We start from the raw sequence: 21564 nt of genomic DNA on the forward strand, positions 1-21564 counted from the left end.
CATAGAGAACTTACTGATTTTGATACAATTCATCATAAGTAAAGCTACCATGGATTGAATATTATGGCCGCCGAATGTTGTGTATCTGTGTTAGCGGATAACATAATTATATATTAAACGAATAAGAACAGTGGCATTTTGACTTTGTTCTGACCGAAGTGTATAAGATATGTCTGCGGCAATGTCTACACCCCAGGTGAGTAAATGGCTAGAATGCAGTTTACCTGGCACAGCACCAGCCAACGTCGCGTAGCAAATGTCTCACAATAGCTGTCGCGTTATACATGCTATATTTAGCGGCAGACAGCCCTTTACGATCGTTAGGGTTTTGCGGTTAAATTTCGGCACTTTGCAAGAGTTACGCCCGTAACCCCCCACCCCAATCAAACACCAAAATTACAAACTGACATGCATACCTCACCCCTGAATAGTGAGCTGAATTCGAAGATTGCATTGCCAGCGCTATAACGGGGAATTGCGTGCGCTATCGGAGTGCACAGACAGTTTCACCAGAAGGGCGGATGCCCAGTTCCTGTTTTAAGATGTTTTATTGACAACAGAAATAGGGAAGTTAAGTTATGTAAAGAGCAAATAAGCATCAATATTATTTACCCGAGATGGTTGGTATCACTTCAGATGCAAAATCAATTGCCTGTATGACAAAACATAACCAGCGAAATTCAGCAAGATCAGTCATCTACTAGTGATAGGTTAAGTGTAAAACAGGAAGCCACATGATCAAAACACTCTCGCTGTGCGAAGGGAAAATTATAGCTCATCGTCGTAAATGCATACAAAAAACATAGATGTGGCAAGCGGGTACAATTTCACTGATACGATAAAATGAATGCTATTTTTGTAGGAAACACAAGATATTTTTTTGTGACAGAGATAAATATATCTTTATTACTCAAGGTTAGCAAAATCAAAATTTTAAATAATATTAAATACGAAAATTACGTTTTTTGTCTTACATCGTCGATAACCCTTCACACTGGGAAATATTCAATAAACTAGAACAGGTATAAAAAACAATGAACTCATTTCAGTGATGGAATATTACCCCTGGGAAGGTGGAAATATTCTATGTGAAAAGATGGGGATATGGATGGAATTCCATGATTCTTTCCATGATGGTTAAGGTTAGGGTTTGGCACCCTCTGCGATCCTCAGGTTTAAGGTTTGGGGTTGGGGTGCCTGTTTATGATCCTTAGGGTTTGGGTTGGGGTTAAGGCTAGGTACCCTTTATGATCCTTGGGGTTTGGGTCTGGTACCCTTTCTGATCTTGAGGGAGCTGACATGTCTTCAGAGGCAACTACAGGTAGGTTTAAGGCCAGATCTTACCTTAGGGCAGTGAAATCCAATTCAATCCATGACTCTTTGACCAATCATTAAACTCTTGTTAACGTGATATGTCATGAACTGTTGTACCCAATGCCTTTAGATTTGGTGACAGCCTACACTGGGGAGGGATTACACAGACACCAGTTGATTTTGTTGACCTTGACCTTATTTTTAAGGTCAAAGCGACTTTTTGACTGCTTTTCAAACTCTTGTTAATGTGATACCTCATAAACTGCTGTACACGATGTCTTCAAATTTGATGACAGCCTACATTGGGGGATTACGCAGACACCAATTGATTTTGTGTCCTTGATCTTATTTTCAATATTACTACAACACTTTGTCCATTTATTTAAACTGATGTTAACGTAATATTCCATAATACATTACAACCAGTGTCCTCAATCTTGTGTGTGAGCAAGAAGTAATGAGTAGTGAATATGTTGTAAATAGACGAGGATCTTAAAGCTTTATCCAAATTTGTCAACATTATCATGGTTATTATGCAGTCTACTAGCAATAGATGTATGATTTCCATCTTGATGTATTTCATGCCTACTTTTGTAAACCCTTGCACCTCTGCTGTGTATTAAGCCTTATGAAAAAGTCATGTTTGTCTTATCCCTCTGTGTTGCTCCACATCTTTTGATGATATGATTTCAGGTTTGAGTCATACACATGTGTATTTGGACTATTCAAGGGGCTAAAAAGGGATTATGTATGTATATGTCCTAAGGGAATGTGATTTAATTATCCTGATGTTTCAGACGTCAAGTTCAGATGTCCAGGAACATATTGTACGAGTACCCAGGTTTGTGTTTGTACAGTTGCATTGATTGTTTGTCCTCTCCTGCCTACTCCAGGCAAAACCTCACCTGAGCACTCTAATTTACGTGATGTGACATTATTGATCTCCCGAAGTAGGAGATTTAATGTAATTGTAATAATCGTGGTAAATTTATTATCATGTTCACTCTTGTGAGGAGAAGTGTAATGTTTTTAGGAAATATAAGAAGCACCATATACAAATCATTACTGGTATGTTTCTGTTTCATCTGAAGCTTTTAAATTTCAGAGAAAGAAAGAAGAAGTACAGCATGATGAAGATTGGAAGTGGTGTAGATCTTGACTTTGTCAAACTTCAGCAGGCACAGGTGGGTAAGATGGAGTTCCATGATGGAAGCAAATCATTTGGAGTAACATCCATAAAGGCATATACTGCATGGAAAGGTCAAAAGCCTCTGAAGTTAAACATATACAATCCTCACATTATAAACCCGAATGGTGCTTCTCACTATATATATTGTATTACTAGAATAACCACTCTAGAGAATTTTGTTTGTTCACTCTAGTCACAGGTTTTGCTTTTGGTAAGCAAGACCTATTTCCTGGTTTTATTGTTTGTAAGTAGGACCTCTTCCCAGATTTTACTTTGACCTAACGCTTTATCAACATCAACATTCACATACAGATGATCTGTGAGTGTTTGAAATATGTTGAAAAATATCATCAAAGATCAAGTTTAAAGTGAAATGTCTTACCTAGCACTAGTAGGAATAGAACCGCATCTGTCAAGTTAATAAATGGATGCTTTACATCACAGCGACTGAGCTGACAAAAATGCCAGTGTTAAATTTTCTATTTATAGTTTGGTCTGCTGTCATTACCTTGATTTTACCAATGCTTCAGTTACAGTTATGTAGCTTCATTACATGACCATCTAATTATCCATCACTGATGGTTTATATGTGTAATATAGCACTCCTCCTCACTTATGATTGTAAAAGAAAGACCTTGAGCATTATGCACTTTCAGTCTTACTTCACCCCATGCTCTGGTCTCGGTTCTTACTTTCCCAACCATAACCTGAATCATGTTTTATCCTACACATGTTACACTGTAAACTGACAGGCAATTTATGCTGCTGATGCTACTGCTAGAGAGAAATAGCACAGGACATTCCACAGTACATGATATCTCATGAAGTGTTATACCCAGTGTTGCCTTCTTTAGGGGAATGCACCAGTCGATTTGGGTGACCATGACCATATTTTCAAGGTCACAAAGACACTTTGATCACTTTCAATTTCTTGTTACCACTATATCTCAAGTGCTGTTGTACTGAATGTCTTTCAATTTGGTGACAGAGGTATCTTCCCATTATGACTACTCCCAGTTTGACTACTCATGAATACAGACATATAATGGATCGCCCCTACACTTAATAATGTACTGTACCTGTATAGCTGACTACTCCCAGTTTGTCTACTCTTTGAAATAAAGCTGTAAGGGAGACAGACTCCTATGACTTACCTATAATGATTAGAAGCAAAGTGAATCGGAGATCTTGTGATCATTCATTGTTTGTTTTGATTTCTACTCCGATTAAAACTTAGTACTTATAGTCGACATTATGGACTTCAGTGAAACTATTAACCGAAGAATGCAAATATATTCTCAAACATTTTCGCCGAGTATGATTATGTCATTGAATGTCTTGCCCAATGGAGCTATTTACGCTATATCTTTTAATCACTTTAGAGTTGTGATAAACCTGACAGAAACTCACAGTTTATTTAGATATTGGACCTACGTGAAATCATCCATTATTGCCTCAAGCTCGGCTGTAGTGATCTAAAAGCAGACAGATATAATTGATATATATTGGAAACATCTAAGTGTTCATGTGGTCATTATGACAAAGATGTTATTCACTGCTTTTTTATGTGTTGGAACCATCAAAAGTTTAGAACAACTGTGTATTTGCTGCTTTGTCGATATGCACATATTTTAAACCATTATTAAAGTACCAGAGTTCAATTGAGATGTCAGTGTGGACCAATCATATTGTTTACAATATCCTTGTTACTTGTGCTGCTCATAAAATTATGATACATCACAATAACTTCTTAATTTACTTACTATGTGAGTGAGTGAGTTTAGGTTTATGCCATACTCAGCAATATTCCAGCGATATGGCGGCGGTCTGTAAATAATCGAGTCTGGACCAGACAATCCTGTGATCAACAACATGAGCATCGATCTGCGCAATTGGGAACCGATGACATGTGTCAACCAAGTCAGCGAGCCTGACCACCCGATCCCGTTAGTCGCCTCGTACGACAACTTACTATGTAATTAGCAGAAGAGATAGATGTATGAACCTGGTACAACTATATCTGTTGGTGGAACAGTCTACCTGATGGAGCGGAGAGAGCTGTCCACTACTTGACTGGAACAGGTTGTGTAGTGGACAGGTAGTCAGACTGGGAGTAGTCATGATACGAATGAACCGTGACCGCCTACATTTGTGGGTGACCTCGACTTTATCTTCAAGGTCACCATGTCACTGTGACCACTTTTCAAACTTATGTTATTGAGATGTCTTATAAAATGTCACACCCAAAATCTTCAATTATTTCAACAGCCTACATTGGGTTATTATTACACAGACACCAGTTATTTCCGGGAGACCTTGACCTTATTTGTGACAGGAGACATTGCCATGTTAGTGGCAAAAGCTCAGATGCTTTAGACATTGTTGTTTGGTGGCCTCTTATTTTGTCAATGGTGGAAATGTGAAACATACAATTACTTTTGTACTCAAGATCAGATCACATAACATTTGTTTCTCTTCAGACATCAGTGAGGATAGAAAGAGAAAACAACTTCAAGGAATTCAAGAGTGCTTATGACATTGATACCATGCCGAAGTTTGGTGCTGGCAGTGAGTTTGGTCGGGAACAGAAGGAAGAAGCACGGAGGAAGAAGTATGGGATCAGAGTGAAGAAGTATAACCCAGACGATCAGCCGTGGATGCTCAAGATAGGCCAGGGAAAACACATGAAGAAGTAGGTTGTGTTAAGGTCAAGATGTGAAACTGATTTATTTGCTCATATGCCACCCAGAGCAAGACACTTGTACTGCATCTGTGTTGCTCTGTGTCTGACCTGATGAATGTATCAACTCATGTGCAATTGAAGAAATGAAAATATGAAACAAGAGTGTCTGATAAATTATCATGATCGTGTTCTTTTTGAATTGTGCAAAGTAACTGATTGATATCATTTTGTAGCTGTGGTGATATTGCTAGAATATTGCTCTGAGTGACCTAAAACTAAACTCGCTCACTTTCATTTTTTTTTTTGTCAGTGGATTGTAGGAAAATGTATGCCTCACGGACATGTAAATGAACGCAGAATTTATCATTGAGGCAGATATTGCATTAAGACTGTTGAATGTAAACAAAGATTATATGCACCTTAGTCCAGTTAAAAGGGAAGCCAATATATTTAGAGATTCTATACATAAGTAAACAGAGGTTTTGTGCTGGAGGAGATGGGCTATAAACTTCTAGACTTGATCACACAACATGCCTGCCCATTGACAGTCATAGTTAACGGCACATTTTATGTTGCCACTAGATAAAGCGTAACAACTGTAATGATGTATATTTTTAAGCCACACAAATGTTTGCCCACAATTAAATTTGAAAAGCTAACTAGTATATAAGAGATGAAAATAAATGATAGGCGTAGTTTTAGGCAAAGCCTCAAGGTAGGAAGGGCTGACATAAATATCAATAATATTTGACTGTACATATGTCTCTTATCTCCATTAGATAGTATTATGTTGACATGGTGTGTGTGTTTCACAGATACAAGGGTGTGCGAGAAGGAACAATTGCTGATAACACATCATACTACATCTTTACAAAGTGTCCTGATGGAGCGTTTGAGGCAGTGCCAGTTGAGGAGTGGAACAATTACACCCCTCAGATCAGATACAAGTACCTCAACTCTGAGGAAGCAGAGGAAGAGTTTAGTCGGTCAGTCACCTGTAAACTGTGTTGTTCAGTCAGTCAGTCAGCTGGTCACTGTGTTGTTCAGTCAACTAGTCTGTCACCTCAACAGTTTTAGAGTTTAGTCACATGGGTAGTGTGTGTTTAGTCAGTGAGTCACCTAGTATATAAGAAGAGGTCATCTGAGGTCACTCAGTTTGAACAAGGTGTACAATATATTTGGAGAAATGAAAACTTAGGATTTGTAATTTACTTTTAGTGTATGGTATCAAGACTGGGTCTCAGTTGTGAAAAATATTATAGTGATCAAGGTCCCAAGAGTGAAAGTATCACAAACGGATATAATTTCTTGAAAGTTTGTAGTAACTCTTGAGACATCAAACTTCTAGTGAAGTTTGATTGTCACACAGTAATTAGTATAATGTTGATACCTTGTACTTTTCAGATTGTGGGGCGTGAACTTTAAAACTTATCAAATATCTATAAAGATGCAAGTGTTCATTATTCTCACCACATGTCACTATGTCTGATACAGGTATGAGCATGAGACATTGATGTTGCAGGAGAGACAAAACTCTGAACTACTTCAACATCATGGTGAAGAAGAGGTTACGCAATGATGCAGTGGACATGGAGGAAGAGGGCTCTGAGAAGATGCCCAAGGGCAGCAAAAGGAAAGGGAAGGACTTTGTGAGTATGGGTAGTATATGGAGTAGTCATGATGGGTGGAGACTGCTCACTCACCTTCCACATGAACCAGATTTTTTAATATGTCTATTTTATACCTTGAGGTCTTTTGCTAAGGGATATTGTGAACAGTATGTTTCAGCTATATTTCTAATATTTGCTATTTTTGGGTAATCAGGTTTGACTAAGTATCAACATATTTTTATATGGTGAATAATTCTTCCAGACATTTTGCATTAAGCAGGGAAGATATGTCATCTGATGGTGATTCTGTGATCTTTAATGTCCAGAAACTGACAGATCAGGAAGACTGGGCTGAATTGTCAGATGAGGATGAAGAGGACGAGGAGGACAGGGAGGATGGTATCCATACTTTGTTGCTAGTTGTCATCAAAGCATGCATCATTTGGAGGCTGACTCCACAAGAATACAAGGATTACCACTGCCTCGTAATGTGATGATGTTGTGATGATACTGTTGAAACAAGTGTCCTTCACTCATTACATTGGCAATTTGATGAAACTGTGAATCATTTAGGAGGTAAACATCATGTGTTGGCCAATATCCGCATGTTATTGAATATTTGAAAGACAGGAATTAATTTGGGGTTTCAAATGAAATATTCCTGTGCTTCAAATACTTGATAACACCCTGAAATTGGCCAACACATGATGTTTATTGACATAGCAAACACAAAAGTAAACCAAAATGGGTTTACTGCCTGCACTAATTTGCACCAAATACGGGTACAGCAGTGGAATGTCATCAGCCGGCCGTCTCAGCTGGTTCCCTTGCTAGCATCTGGAATTGCTCATTTGTGACGTCACTTTAACATTACATCACTATATGACTTGAATAACGTCACCATTGCTGATGACGCAACAAAACAATTACATGCGATGTTTATACATGTCAGTGCGCATGTCAGATTACAGAACATGGTGACTATTGTTTTGCAATTCATCTTAAGGTGATGCTCCAAAGAACAGGGCTAAGAAAAGCAAGGGAAAGCCAGTCCCAAAGAGGAAAAAGAATTCCAAACACAACTCTGATGATGAAGCTATTGAGGAGAGTGACGAAGGCGACTATGATGACAGGGAAGTGGATTACATGAGTGACTCAGGCAGGTGAGTAGCATGAGGTGAAGGGTGGTGGTGTGGGAAGTAGGATCAGAATAAGGTGAGCGGTAAGTGATGAAGATGGTGGTTAGGGTTAGCAGGTAAGCCAGGAAGGTGAGTGATGAAGTGAATGGTAAGTGGTATCAGATAAAGGAGGATGGTGAGTGAAGAGGGTTGTTAGCAGTATCAAATAAAGGAGGATGGTGAGTGGTGAAGAGAGTGGTTAGCAGTATCAGATAAAGGAGGATGGTGAGTGATGAAGAAGGTGGTTAGCAGTATCAGATAAAGGAGGATGGTGGGTGATGAAGAAGGTGGTTAGCAGTATCAGATAAAGGAGGATGGTGGGTGAAGAGGGTGGTTAGCAGTATCAGATAAAGGAGGATGGTGGGTGATGAAGAGGGTGGTTAGCAGTATCAGATAAAGGAGGATGGTGGGTGATGAAGAAGGTGGTTAGCAGTATCAGATAACGGAGGATGGTGAGTGATGGTTATGTGTGTTCTTCAGTGAGTCTGAGGTAGAGGACAAGGAGAAAGCAGACAAATATGAGGAGAAGGGAGTGGATGAGGAGGCAGGCTTGAGGAAACTCATTGACTCAGGTGAAGAAGATGAGGAGGAAGAAGAGAACAAGGAAGAAGAGAATGATGATGAGAAGGAGAAAGATAGCAAGGCCAAAAAGACTGGTAAGTGGAGCCATCAAATGAATTAAGCAATTATTGACAGTAAGTAGCCTGTTCAGGTAAATGTGTTGTGAACAAGGAACAAATGTTTTCAATTTTGTTGCTTCTGTTGCTTCCGACAGGATCACTTCCTGTTGTTATGTATGTGTGTTTACATGGCAGGTTCTGACAGCGACAGTAGCAGCTCCAGCTCCGATAGTGACTCTGATATAGAGAAGGATGACAAGCTTTCATCGGCTCTGTTTATGCAGGTCAGCCTCCTCATTTTGCAGCTGATTCAGGCAACGTTTACGCAAAGGACAACTTAATAGAAACTCTTATTTCACTAGTTACATGGCAATTCCTGTACCTGTATTATTACAGACATCAAAGCATGTGGTCATGGTGATCTCTAGCAGAAAAAAACATTGCCTCTGTGTTTACATTGCCTCCGTGTTTCCCCATTTAGCAGTAACATGCTTTACAGATAACAATGCAGTCTTAGTCCTATGCTTTTTCAGTGAGTTGAGTATGGTGTGTCTACTGGCTGCTGGTGTTGCCTTTCAACCAACCAGACGTTCATCCACTACATTCAACCTTTTGGAGGCTATATATATATATACACTTTGCACATGAGTCAAGCACATTCTGAATTCATCAGTATGTTTAATGACATGCTGAGGATTTTGTATATATACTTGTAAAATTTCAGAAGGGCTCCGAGAAGAAAAAGCCTGATAAAACAGCATCTCCAAAACCAGATGAAAGAGGTAAAAAATCTTGTGTATCATGAGTGCTACTAAAAGGCAACTATTTGTACCTTGTGTTTATTCTGTAAATTCAACATTTATAATTAAATCTAAGAAAGTGGATGTATAAGTGTTGATTGAGTAGATTGGGTACAACTAGCATGTGCTGTATTGGACTAAATTTGTTGGTAATGTGTTTTAGGAGTGAAAAGGAAGATGGAAGGAGAGTCATCATCAGTAAAGAAGTCGCGGACAGACAGTCCTCTCACAACACAGGGGAGTGGAGGATCTAGGCAAGTATAATATACCCAGTGATTACACAATGCCATTTAGAAAGTGGTCAGATGTAACAAGTGTTACATTTGGGATTACACTTGCTTGGAAGAGTACAAATTCTAGTAGTAGTTCTTTTTTTAATTGAGTCCAATCTGGGATCTGAATCCACACACTCAGAGTCAGTTATCTAATTGCCAGCACACAAAGTCAGCCACCTAACCCGCTCCCCCACAGCGACTTTCAAAACCCTGCAGAACCAAGGACAGTCTGTTACCACCTGTAGTTCAATGTGGCATAGCTGCCCACATTTCTACTCCACTAATGAGGAAAAGCATTAAACATAAATACTCAATGATACACTGATCATAATCAAAACAACAGACTTACTCAGGTTTTCGCAGAATTTCATGTCAAAAAATTTTTTTTTAAAGTTATTTTAAAAACTATCTTTGAAATACTGACACAGTTCACTGTTTGTTATGAGGGAGGAGTACAAAGAAAGGGACAGCCAGGTGTGCAAGGAAAACACCTTTCTCCTTGGACTCAGTTGTGCCTGTTAATATTAACAGATTTTGCTGATATACTCTGCCATTTGACATACTATCTAAAATTCTTTGTCATCTTTGTTTCTAGTGAGGGTATAACAGAAGATGCCATTCGGCGGTACCTCATGCGGAAACCTATGACAACAAAAGATTTGTTCCAGAAGTTCCGTTCTAAGAAACTCAACATGTCAAATGAACAGATGACCCACACTATTGCCCAGCTGCTTAAAAAGATCAATCCTGACAGGAAATTCATCAATAAAGTTATGTACCTGTCTTTAAAGTCTGACTGAGTGTGGCATTACTTGGGTATGGGCTAGTCCTGCAATACTGAATGTGTGCTGGTCTGGCAATACTGGATATATGGTGGTCCTGCTTTAGTGGAGCTGTTCTGGTCGGGCATTACTGGATCTACACCGGACCTTAATTTAACTGGATGTGTGCTGGTCTGGCATTATTGATTCTATGCTGGACCTAAATTACTGGATGTGTGTGTCTTGCATTACTGGATGTGTGCTGGTATATTGCTGAGTGTGGCGTAAGACTAAACTGGCACACTCACTCTTCAATCATCTGTCACAAAGCACACGTTACCAGTATAAGAGAGTGGTGTAGAGAAAACCTCAATACTGAGCTCATTTGACAGAAAGACTGGTCACTTGTCTGTTCACATACAGCAGGACATGTAGTTAGTGTTTTAACACTGCCCATGGAACATATGTAAATAAAACTTTATATTTCTAACAGTGTTGTTTTAGTAACAAGATGATCAATTGTGAATCCTGAAGATTCTTTAAGAAAAAAAAAGTAAAGACCAAATAGAAAGGTTGGAAGTTCCAGATCAAAGGATAGAGAAAAAAGCTTTCAAATGTTAACAGGGATGCCTGTAAGCTTTTATATACCCTAACAGTTAGTTTGGATGGGTACTACATTTTTCACTCTGAAGACAAACGATATCCAGAGCAGTCTAAGTAAACTTAGTCTCAGTACTTGCGCAAAACCTAGGAGGTCGCGTCAGGTAACCTTTGAAATTGACTAATCAAACTCAGCTTACCAAATTGCGAAAGTGGACATTTGCACACACCCTTTGCCTTGGAAAGGTTTGTTCCCGAACAATTCCAAATGCTTTTTTCCCCCATATGATCGCTACAGGGTAATGCAAGTGGAGAACACTACAAAAACTGTCAAAAGGGAGTAAACAGTTGCTGAAACTTTTGTTTTTCTCCATATTTATGGACGTCAGCATGCAGAAATGTTAGCTATTGGTACCCATGCCATCAAAAAGTCTGTTTTATGCAGATATTCGTTTACTGAAGGATCAGTGTCAGTGACTTGGGAATATTTTAAGTCCCGCCAAACCCTAAACAGTAGCCATTGTCTGATAAAATCTGCTCGGCCTTCTTGTGTTTGATTGGATGGTAATAAGTCGCTCAAAGGTTACCTGACACGACCTCCTACTAGGTTTTGTAACTCAGTAGAGGAGTATAAGGGATAGTACTGAGTTTACTTAGACTGTATCAAGAATTACTACCCATGAAAAGTTTAGACTCGCTTGAAGCAGTCACTGTGGTTACATAGGAGATTAATTTCAGAACCAACTTGTGGGAACCAACTGCAAACCTGATGCTTATGAACTGCACAAGAACCTATGCTGAAAGGCATGTACAAATATCGTGCAGCTGCATTTTGGTATGAAGTTGCTTTATAATACATCAGGTCATATGTAAACATGACTTTAAAACAGTATGGAATATTTTGCAAAATCTACTTTAGAAGAGATGACTGAAGTAAATGGCTGCAACTACACTTGTGAGAAATTCCCAAGAGCAGTCTTCGTTGACAATGAAACCTGTGATTATGGCCCTAGGTTGCTGTTAGTGTAAGAAGTTATCACAAGACCTAGTGAAGACAGTCATTACAAGCCAAATACCATACAGAACTGCCTAACTCGTCTCTGTAGCTCCAATATGATGTTATGTGTACACGTCTGCATGAAAACTTGCTCGAGAGTAACTTTGTGTAATTACGGATTTGTCAACTTAGACTCATTGCTACATGCATGAAACAATGCCAGTGCATGTTCAATTCTAACTCCCTCACTCTTGTAGGCCACAGTAAGGACCTGTGCATGTGTCCCGACAGTCACCAGCCATTGTAAGTTGTTCATTCTCTCACTAATCTAATTCATAGGGAACTTGGAATACAGAAACAGTCTCCTTTATTTTTTTTCAAAGACAGTACTAGTTTCCTACCCAGAAATAAGACTTTGGTTGCTTCCATATAACTCGGAACGGGTACAAACTAACCTCCTTTACAAACTAACCTCCTTAACAAACACCTGTTTCTTGTCATGATTACTTTAAAGTACAGCCAGTATAGTTTTGTATGATCACACAGTTGAATACCAAGATGAATCTTAATGTTTGTATCTGCTGGGATTGAACTATTCATTCATCAATTAAATGACTAAGAGTCATACACAAGGCTAGGTTGTTTAACTTTAAACACAAATATTTGATGGAGTACTGCTTAATACCGCTTTTAGGAACATTTCAGAAATATCATGGCCTGGGAACACAAGAAATTGGCTTCACACATATACCCATGTGCGGAATCAAACCCAGGTTTTCAGCATGATGAGCAAACACTTTAATCATTAGGCTTCCCTAACACCCCTCTTCCACACATACCTTGCATGAAAAAAAGTTTCAGTACTTAAGATACTTCATAAACAAAATACAAACACATATTAACCCACAGCTTTAAAATAATGACAGTGTAATAAGTTCTGGAGCTTTAACTAATGCAAATTTAAAAGGTGAACGCAAAGTATTAAGAATACCGTAACAAAGAACCTCTGCTGTGCACATAGCATCATTTGTGTTTCAGTGGGGTCGGGGAGGTGTGTTAGTTGCCCCTTCAAGTCTGCATTCTACTTTACTTCACATGAACAGACCAAATAAATGGTGATGAACTACCGTGGCATCACTGCCTGTTCTTACTTATTTGTTTTCAATTGTTCCCCCTCATTCCTAGAAATGATCCTGCTTTCTCACACATTAGTGACAACTGCCATGAACACTGCTTATGCATCCACCATACGCAACTATCGTTAAAGACAACATAAAACATATTAAACCTGACATTTACTTCACAATGCATGATACATTTATTTTGCCACAGCAGTTGATGGGGCAGCAGCTCCCTTCCTTCTGGGTTTGGGAGTTGTTCCTTCACGGAATCCATTCCTGAAAAAAATAAAATGACATGTGTAAGGCAATTAAACATTTCACAACAATAATTGATCTTTATACTTGGACAAAAGCAGAAAGGAATTATGTTAATTTTGTCACCTTGAGAAAACACATTTAGTCACCCTTGACAAAATTTTCCAAAAACAATCTATTATTTAATACTATGATATAGCACAATAAATTATTTCCAAATCTTTTCATTGGTCTGTACGGAGTGAAACAAGCAAGCACAGTGTTGCATCTAAAAATTAACAAATGTTGGTTATACAACTCAGCAACTTTTCAAATGTGGGTATCTAGGGAGTTGTAAGAATCTTCCATTTTTTATCAGAACATGTCGGCATTCATATCGGCATTTCAATTTTACGTTACCTTTTATGAAAGAGTGAGTAATGCATCATTTCTGAGGCTCATGCATCATTGCTACTGAGAAAACATTCAAAGTCTCACTTATTGAAACTTTCTGTAATATTTCTAACTATGCTGACCCATGACAGCCACGTTTGATAACGCCATTAGTTCTGCTCACTGTCATTGGTCGGGTCAGGTAGTGTGAAATCTGACAGCCAATCAGAACAACTATTACTTCTCAATATGTATTAAGGTTGTATTTATTTAAAGCAATGTTTCTTTCCTAAATTTGTTTGTCTTTCGTTTCAAATAAATATTCGATACTAAATTTAACCATATTTCCTGGTGATAATATAAATATACAGTTTACACTTCATTAGTACAAAAGTGCGTACATAATATTAATTTTGCGTGACATGTGATGCATCAACAATTAAAATAGCGTTTTGTTTAACTGAAACTGAGTAAATTACGCAATTACGCAATCCAAATGCAACACTGCAAGCACCATGTCAACACTACAAGGTACTGTATGACCAGCAGAAAAAATAACAGTGGTTGATCAAATGAAGAACCATTAGCGGACAACATATACTGAACAAACTAAAGTTAAGTAACATGAACATTTTAGGAGACATTTAATGAAATTATGTACATAGTCTTTACTGTAAAGATACATTCCACATACTGTCATGAATCTTTATGACTTTTTGAACAATAAGGTTATTTTCTGAATAAAATTGGTATTTTATACTTATCCCGACTCATGCTTAATTGCTGATCTCCTCTTCCTGGAGAAGGTAGTGGAACACCTGAAATCCCTTGAATTTCCCTTCTAAAAGTTGCGGACATAAAAATACACTCACCTAAGAGTAGCCTTCCTTTACGCATGCACATGGTCAGCTGATCGCCCATGATTGTCACTCTTTCCTTAATAAATGCCCGACAACGTGCCTGTGAGGGCTTTCGTCATGAGTGAGGATAAGTATAAAATATCAATTTTTATTCAGAAAATTACATATTTTTCCTTATCCTGACCCATGCTTAATTGATTACAGAATCCGACGGAAACTGCGGTGGGTCAGGCCACGCTGGATTCTGCTGGTTGTCAAAATTACGTCCAATAACTTCCCCCCTTAACAGGAACTTGTAACAGCGATAATACGGTTCTGTTCTTCTAATATTCACTGTTGATTCTGGGGGATCCAGTCGAACTTGTCTTCTGCAGAAGACGTCCTTCGTGACTGTGTCTAATAGGTAAGTAACACTGTGTTTGATTTCCCAAAGCAGCCCTCCATTATAGCAAGCAATTCCCATGTAGTGCTAGTGTAGAGGCCAAGGCTCTGACTTTATGAGGGTTGGTCTGCTTTGTAGGCTCTCAGTGTAACAGCTCTGATTTACATTTAGATAGTATTGTGGAATACTTCCATAGGAGTCTCAGTAGATATTGGGATGAACAGGCACTTGAAACGGCGTCTTCTAGACTTGGTACGTGCGATGTATATCTTCAATGCTCAGACAGGGCATAATGATACGTTTGGCGTATCAAGAAGTCCAATGATTGAAGACATGGGCAGTATGCGGAACTGTCTGTCCGGTTGACCTGGCAATTGATTTTTTGCAATAAAATCCCATCACAGACCCAGATGAGATGTCTCTTGGTGACTAGCATCAAACCTTGTTCAATTGAAGTCGAGAGCATGAATTTCTGACATTTGTGCAGCTGTAGCCAAGGCAGGTAAAAAACAGCATCTTCTGAGTCAGCAGTTGAAATGAGGTCCGATTAAGCGGCTCGTAAGCATCACTTGTGAGATGTTGGAATACAACGTTTAGATCCCACGCTGGAGCTCTAAATCTGCGTTGTTGATCTTCCAACTTCAAAGAAAGCATAGTAAGGCGAACAACTTGGGAACTTTAGTCAGCTTGGTCCCATTTTCCATGCTGAGAGTTGCCAAGTATGTAGATAGTGTAGAACCTTTCAGTCCTCTGGAATGGCGTAGAAGGCATGGACAATCTGCTATTTGAGGATGTGTTGCCTTCATCGCCGACAATTCTCTCTTCCTGGCGGATGCCTAATCGTTTCCACTACAAGATACAGGGTGTGAGTGGATTTCCGTAAGGCTAAAGTAACTGCTTTCGCCAAGTATCCTTTGTGCTTTAAACAGGTCTTGATACGGTCCATACGTGAAGTCGGAATGCAGACGGTTTGTCGACTGCCTGTTTCGTGTGAGGATGGACAAGAAGATTCTTCCAATCTGGTAATTGTAGCACTGGTTGTCCTAACTCTTCTATAGGTGTTGGAAACCAATGTCTTGTTGGCCAGTAAGGTGCGACCAAGATCAGTTGTAGCCCCTTCATCTGTTGATTTTCTCGATAACTTTTTGGTAGCAGCCCTGGAGAGGGAAACACAAACGCGTTTATTCCTTCCCACAGGGTGCTGAGAGAGTCTGTTGCCCAGACAAGGGATCTGGTACCCACAGGGTGCTGAGAGAGTCTGTTGCCCAGACTAAGGGATCTGGTACTGGTGACATAAAGGTTGTTGTCTGTTTGTTGAACCTTGTTGCAAACAAGTCTATTTGCAGCGATCTGAATATCTGGCAGATTAGTTGAAATGTCTCTCGATGCAGCCTCCACTCTGTTGGTGATGGACTAGATAAGGCGTCTGCCATGATGTTGCAGACTCCTGGTATGTGACATGCTTTTACTTGGAGATTGAAACTGTTGACCATGTCGAAGAGTCCCAACATCAGGTGTAGTAAAGATGGCGATCTCACTGACCCTTGCTTGTTTATGTAGAAAGCCACTGTTAAGTTGTCTGTGTGGATCATCAGTAGCTTGTCTCTCAGTGTTGTCGACCAGTAATGGATAACATGCATCACCACTTTCATCAACTGGTTGATGTGAAGAGTTTGATCTTCCTTCTTCCAGATTCCTGCTGCAACCTTGATGTTTAGATGGGCACCCCATCCTCGCAGAGACGTGTCTACATAGAGAAGGTTGTGGAATGCTGACTGTAACATTTAAGTTCCTGTGCAGATATTCGACTGGTGAGTGCCCGATAGCGGGTGTTGTCTAAAGATGTCCAACGTTGTAAACCGGTCACGACGTGAAACCATTACTCAGGAACCGCTGTCACAGACGTAGTTGTAGGCGTCTTCGTCTGGTCATAACCCGAGGTGATGTGGGCATTGTCACTGTCGTAGTGGTAACAAAGAGAGTAGAACTCTAACAACAGCTTGAACTTAGACCCACCGATCCTCTGGGACAGTGATGTATTTCAATGTAGTGATGAATCAAATCCAGAGGAATTTAGATTTATAAGCTTAGTTAGTAGCCTGATAGTGAAGTCCAACTGTAAACTGAGCCGACTTCTCTCATGATGAACTTGCATGCCATGAAGATGCATCATTCTTCGTCTTCCGACTGTCCACAGAGGTGTAATGTACAGTGATATCTTATCTTGAAGAATCTTCATGGCGTATTCGTCATTGAGAATTACCCAATTCTTCCAGTAGAGTTGAAGACGTCTACCCACTTGAGAGGGTTGTGAGGGGACGGCTGTGGGTAGAAAACTCCAGTCGTTCCGAACCTGATCTTCAATGTTTATTTCCTCCTCCGTCAATAGACCATGGGGCTTGATACAAAGACTTCGTGAAGTTCTCTTTCCATGACTAGGCAGACAAGAGCTCTTGTCGATGAAGTAGATTTAGACTTGTAGTAGCAGAAGCTAGATACTTGGACATAAACTGCTAATCCTGAGTAGCAAGTGCTGACAGGATCATGCTCTCTTCCTCGTTGGCAGGATTGCTGAACTTTCTAATGAGAGTTTCGTTTATGGTTCTAGATTGAGCTAGTCCGAAGAATTTTCGTCACAGTGTCGAGTTGAGCAAGCCTCGTCTTCTATCTTGTATGATCTGCTGCGGACTGTGCTGATTACCTTGTAACCTTCGTCTACATCAGGTGCTCTGATGAAGGGCTCCATGTGATAAAGAGGGAAACGATGAGTGTTCAATGGCGGCACAGGTTGTTGAACGTGGTTGCTGATTTAAACGCCATACATAACATCTCAGGGATCGTAGATATGGGAGCTATCAGCAGGAACGTTAATGTATCAATGTCATCATTCTTCATCTTCTACGTGCTAAGTTCATTGGAGTCCTTAGATGGTGTGACTAAGTAGAATCAATGGAGGCTCTTTGAAGATGTGTCGCTCTTGTAGGGGGACGATCTCTTCTCCAAACGATTTCTTCATCAACGAATGTTGATTCTGCGATGATTTGGATGACTTCGACGACTTAGATTTCTTTGACTGTGACAGTCCTGCCTCTGTAGACGGTCTTTTCTGTGTTTTAGGAGACTCGCCAAACTCTCGACATAATCTCGGAGATACGGCCGACATATCACTGGAATGAATCACAGCAGCAATAGATAAATGGTTACCCAAATTTATCTCACCAGATTTTGTCTGTGCTAATGTGAGCCCACGTTGCCCGTCTCTCGCACGTCTGTGTATGTATAATGTAAATTCTGATTCAGATAAATTTATACAAAATTTACAAGAATCAGAAGAGCATAAGGGCTTACACGTCAGACAAAGTAAGCGCGGGTCAACCACTGACAGCCATAATCCACACTGTAGACACGATTTCGTCAACTGCGACTAGGTCTCAGGAACGGAAAAACTTATCGCCGTATACAGGACCCCAGGTGGCTCTAGCCACCCTCATCGGGCGGTAGGGAAGGAGTTACAATCATGGCCGATCAGCTGACCATGTGCGTGGGTAAAGGGAGGCTACTCGTGGGTGAGTGTATTTTCACGTCTGTTGCTTTTAGAAGGGAACGTCAAGGGATTTCAGGTGTTCCACTACCTTCGCCAGGAAGAGGAAGTAAGCAATTAAGCATGAGTCAGGCAGATTAAGGAAAAATTATTGCTATCATGCCTGGTTACTGATTACTGAAAACACCCTTGCCTCAAACTAACCCTGTATGATCTTTCCTTGATCTAAAAAGCCACAAGATAGTACAGCTATATGATGAATGCCAGTGAATCATCTGGACAAGAAAAAGAAAATGAAAGCAATGAGGTACTTGGAAATGCCTCATACTTCAGTTCCAAGAGCAGGCGAGTGGGAACCCAAGTAAGTCGTTTTGTACAACACAGGTGGCAGTGTCATGACATCCAGGAGCTAATTGTGCTTGAATCAGTGTGCTGGATAAGCAGTCCCTACCAACAACAAATCATGCACACACTTGTCTTGGAATACCCTTTCCTAGCTCATACACGTGACACTGAAGACACACCTGAATCTCCTGAAGACAATCTTGAGATACCTCATCCTGCCAGTGCCAGTTGTCCTCCTCCTCTTGGACTTAATGCTCCAGTTAACTGTAAAATAACACTTGTTGTCACAGACACAGGCAGAAACAAATATGGCCATAACACTTGCTTCGAGGTACTGTCAATCATGAAATTTTTGCATCATGATATTTTTGCGACTTGCCAAATTCTCAAAACATAATTTAGTTTGACAGTTTCAAAGCTTACTTGCATCTGAAAGTTTTATCTGAAGTAAATCCAATCACATATTAAAGTTTGCCGCTAATCTTGAACACTGTTTAGTGGAGTACTTCCTCATGCATGCAATCAGTGATGTTTTCCTAAAAAACAACACTTGCAGCATAGGCAATATAAGCTTAAAACAGTTCAAAGGGATTAAATTAAGTGGACTGACTCTAATAAATAGGCACTGATTAAGGACCAGTTTAGTCAGTGTCGGCAAAGCTGTGATCTCCAGATAAGTGTCATGAAAGCTATCCACGCCCGCTGGATGGTCTCGGCCTTTCAAACAGTCTCCAAGAAATGTGTGTTGCGTGGTTGGCGCCTGTCTGGAGTATCGGACGTTGTGATTGAGTGACTTTTGTTCAGGTATCCATTGTTTGACATGTGACACATGAGTACGAGTAATGCTAGCAATTAGTCATTCTTCGCGTTGTTGTCATTGCTTAATATATGTATTGTCTAGATCTATTATTTATATGAAGTGGTAAATAATAAAGCAAAGATATCACAGGTTCTTTGCTGATTATTCATTACATTCTGTGTCATATTTTTGCGAGCTTAAGTCATTCGAAATTTTCGCAAAAATATCATGCTCGCAAAAATTTAATGATTTACAGTAATGAAAACATGCTCAATAACTTAGTATTATAGATAAAAATAATTCCACAACTATCGGAAAGGTTTGGACAAAGCTAATCCTCTTATGTTTTTAATGTAGATCTATTCAGAGAGGTGTTTAGAGAAATTTGACTCTCCCGATGAAGTTAATGGAATGGTAAACATCACGAATAAGGTGTTCTAATACTGTCACCATACAGCAATATTGTGATAATACTTAAACATGCATAAGTAAACCTGTATTTGCAAAAATCATTCCAAAGCTAGATTTTGTAGCAGGAGAAACAACAGCCTAGTGTCGAATGCATTCTCAATTTCTTGACTCACAAAAAAAGTGTTCATTGACTTAGATCTACCCTTTGAATATCACCCTATGACCTTTTCGCTAAGAACTTACATGTCCTTTTCCTGGCACAAGGGTAAGCACATGATGCACAGGCCTTTTTCTGGATATGATAACCACGGCGCCCACACCTCCGGCAGTGTGTGTGGGTCTTGTTGTGCCGCTTACCAAAGCTGGATGTACCTTTGGTCTACAATCAAAGATGACACTTTTAACAACAGCTTCATGGAAAACTGGTATACATAAGTTGGCATTAAAACATTAGTAACAAGTACATACACTGTATCAATATCGTCCTCAATATCATACATATATTATCAAACATACGTTTTTCTTTCAAAAAGTGATTGTTTCACATGTGATTGATAATATACCGGATTTGACTGAAAAACGCCCAGGTCACATTGTTTTCAAAAAAATATTGGGATTGGAATGTCAGGTTACAAACATATTCTTGTGATCAGTCATCTGAAATGGAATACCATCAATAAATCTGTATTTATTCCATTCAGTTCTGCTCCTACATTATCTCTTACCAAAAACCCCATAACAAACAGCTTTCCTTGTATACCGCTTGTAATTTAGCTAAATATTTTTTCTGTACAAAATTCCATTCAAAATGTTTACAATACATTTATGACAAGTTATACTGTTCCCCTATGGAGGTTGTACGTTTACAAGTATACTAAGTTGGTCTATTGTCAGCAATGTTGATACAATTGAACATATCCAAATTCCCATACCCTGAATTCTTGACAGTGAATTTACTCCACACTAAAAAGATGAAAAGGACAAGTGATTACTACAAAAACATGATTTACTGAATAGAATGAAGACAAGCGTCAAATTTTCATCTAGACGGAACGTGTGAGGAATGAACGTAAAAATAATCCAACTTAGATATTATTTGTTGTGGATAACTCACATATACGTGGGATATTAATACGTATTGATATGAAGAAACTACATCAAATAGCACACTGTGTATAGCCGCTTCCTCCGGCAATGTACAGACTTCACCGTAAATCTCACGTGTATGTGGTGAAATACAAACTATATTTTCAACAGCTGTAGGCCTTCAAACGCGAGAATATGTACTTAGTCGAACACTTTTGACTTTATTCTAATGAAACACCTGATTTCATAACGCTTGTTTTCAGTGGAAAACGTGATGTTCGTGGATTTATTAGTTACTCCCGATTAACAAACCCACCATTTTCTATCCAGCGGAAGTGAAAGAGCGAGTTGAGTCTCGTTCTGAT

At 39.4% G+C, this 21564-nt stretch overlaps 2 protein-coding genes across 3 annotated transcripts; one reads left to right on the forward strand and one right to left on the reverse strand.

Annotated features, from left to right (window-relative positions):
• Positions 1 to 34: 34 nt before the first annotated feature.
• On the forward strand, positions 35 to 10917 carry LOC137291423 (general transcription factor IIF subunit 1-like). 2 transcript variants are annotated; one of them, XM_067822758.1, is made up of 13 exons: positions 35 to 196; positions 2112 to 2155; positions 2420 to 2498; positions 4984 to 5195; positions 6002 to 6172; positions 6709 to 6835; positions 7123 to 7195; positions 7803 to 7959; positions 8455 to 8630; positions 8790 to 8878; positions 9319 to 9376; positions 9558 to 9648; positions 10265 to 10917. In XM_067822758.1, exons 1-13 carry the CDS (start codon positions 170 to 172, stop codon positions 10467 to 10469), a joined length of 1509 nt encoding a protein of 502 aa, XP_067678859.1. In that variant the 5' UTR covers positions 35 to 169; the 3' UTR covers positions 10470 to 10917. The 2 variants fall into 2 exon arrangements, with proteins under 2 accessions (XP_067678859.1, XP_067678858.1); XM_067822757.1 differs by having other exon boundaries at positions 41 to 196; positions 9558 to 9652; positions 10269 to 10917.
• Positions 10918 to 13309: 2392 nt separating this feature from the next.
• On the reverse strand, positions 13310 to 21564 carry LOC137291433 (large ribosomal subunit protein eL37-like). Its single transcript, XM_067822783.1, has 4 exons — positions 21516 to 21564; positions 20357 to 20492; positions 19083 to 19167; positions 13310 to 13424 (listed from the first exon to the last, which is right to left on the reverse strand). The coding sequence occupies exons 1-4, from the start codon at positions 21516 to 21518 to the stop codon at positions 13346 to 13348; spliced, it is 303 nt and encodes a 100-aa protein (XP_067678884.1). The 5' UTR covers positions 21519 to 21564; the 3' UTR covers positions 13310 to 13345.

Source organism: Haliotis asinina, chromosome 7, assembly GCF_037392515.1.
Source record: "Haliotis asinina isolate JCU_RB_2024 chromosome 7, JCU_Hal_asi_v2, whole genome shotgun sequence".
NCBI classification, from domain to species: domain Eukaryota; kingdom Metazoa; phylum Mollusca; class Gastropoda; order Lepetellida; family Haliotidae; genus Haliotis; species Haliotis asinina.

Bases quoted from the DNA above. Each gene is read 5' to 3' on its own strand.
- LOC137291423 (XM_067822758.1), top strand. From the start codon at position 170: ATGTCTGCGGCAATGTCTACACCCCAG. The intron at 197-2,111 runs GTGAGTAAATGG...CTGATGTTTCAG, and splicing joins CGGCAATGTCTACACCCCAG to ACGTCAAGTTCAGATGTCCA. The intron at 9,377-9,557 runs GTAAAAAATCTT...AATGTGTTTTAG, and splicing joins TCCAAAACCAGATGAAAGAG to GAGTGAAAAGGAAGATGGAA.
- LOC137291433 (XM_067822783.1), bottom strand. The intron at 19,168-20,356 runs GTAAGTTCTTAG...GTTATTTTACAG, and splicing joins TTGTGCCAGGAAAAGGACAT to TTAACTGGAGCATTAAGTCC. The intron at 13,425-19,082 runs GTGTGTCTTCAG...TATTTTTTTCAG, and splicing joins ATTGTCTTCAGGAGATTCAG to GAATGGATTCCGTGAAGGAA.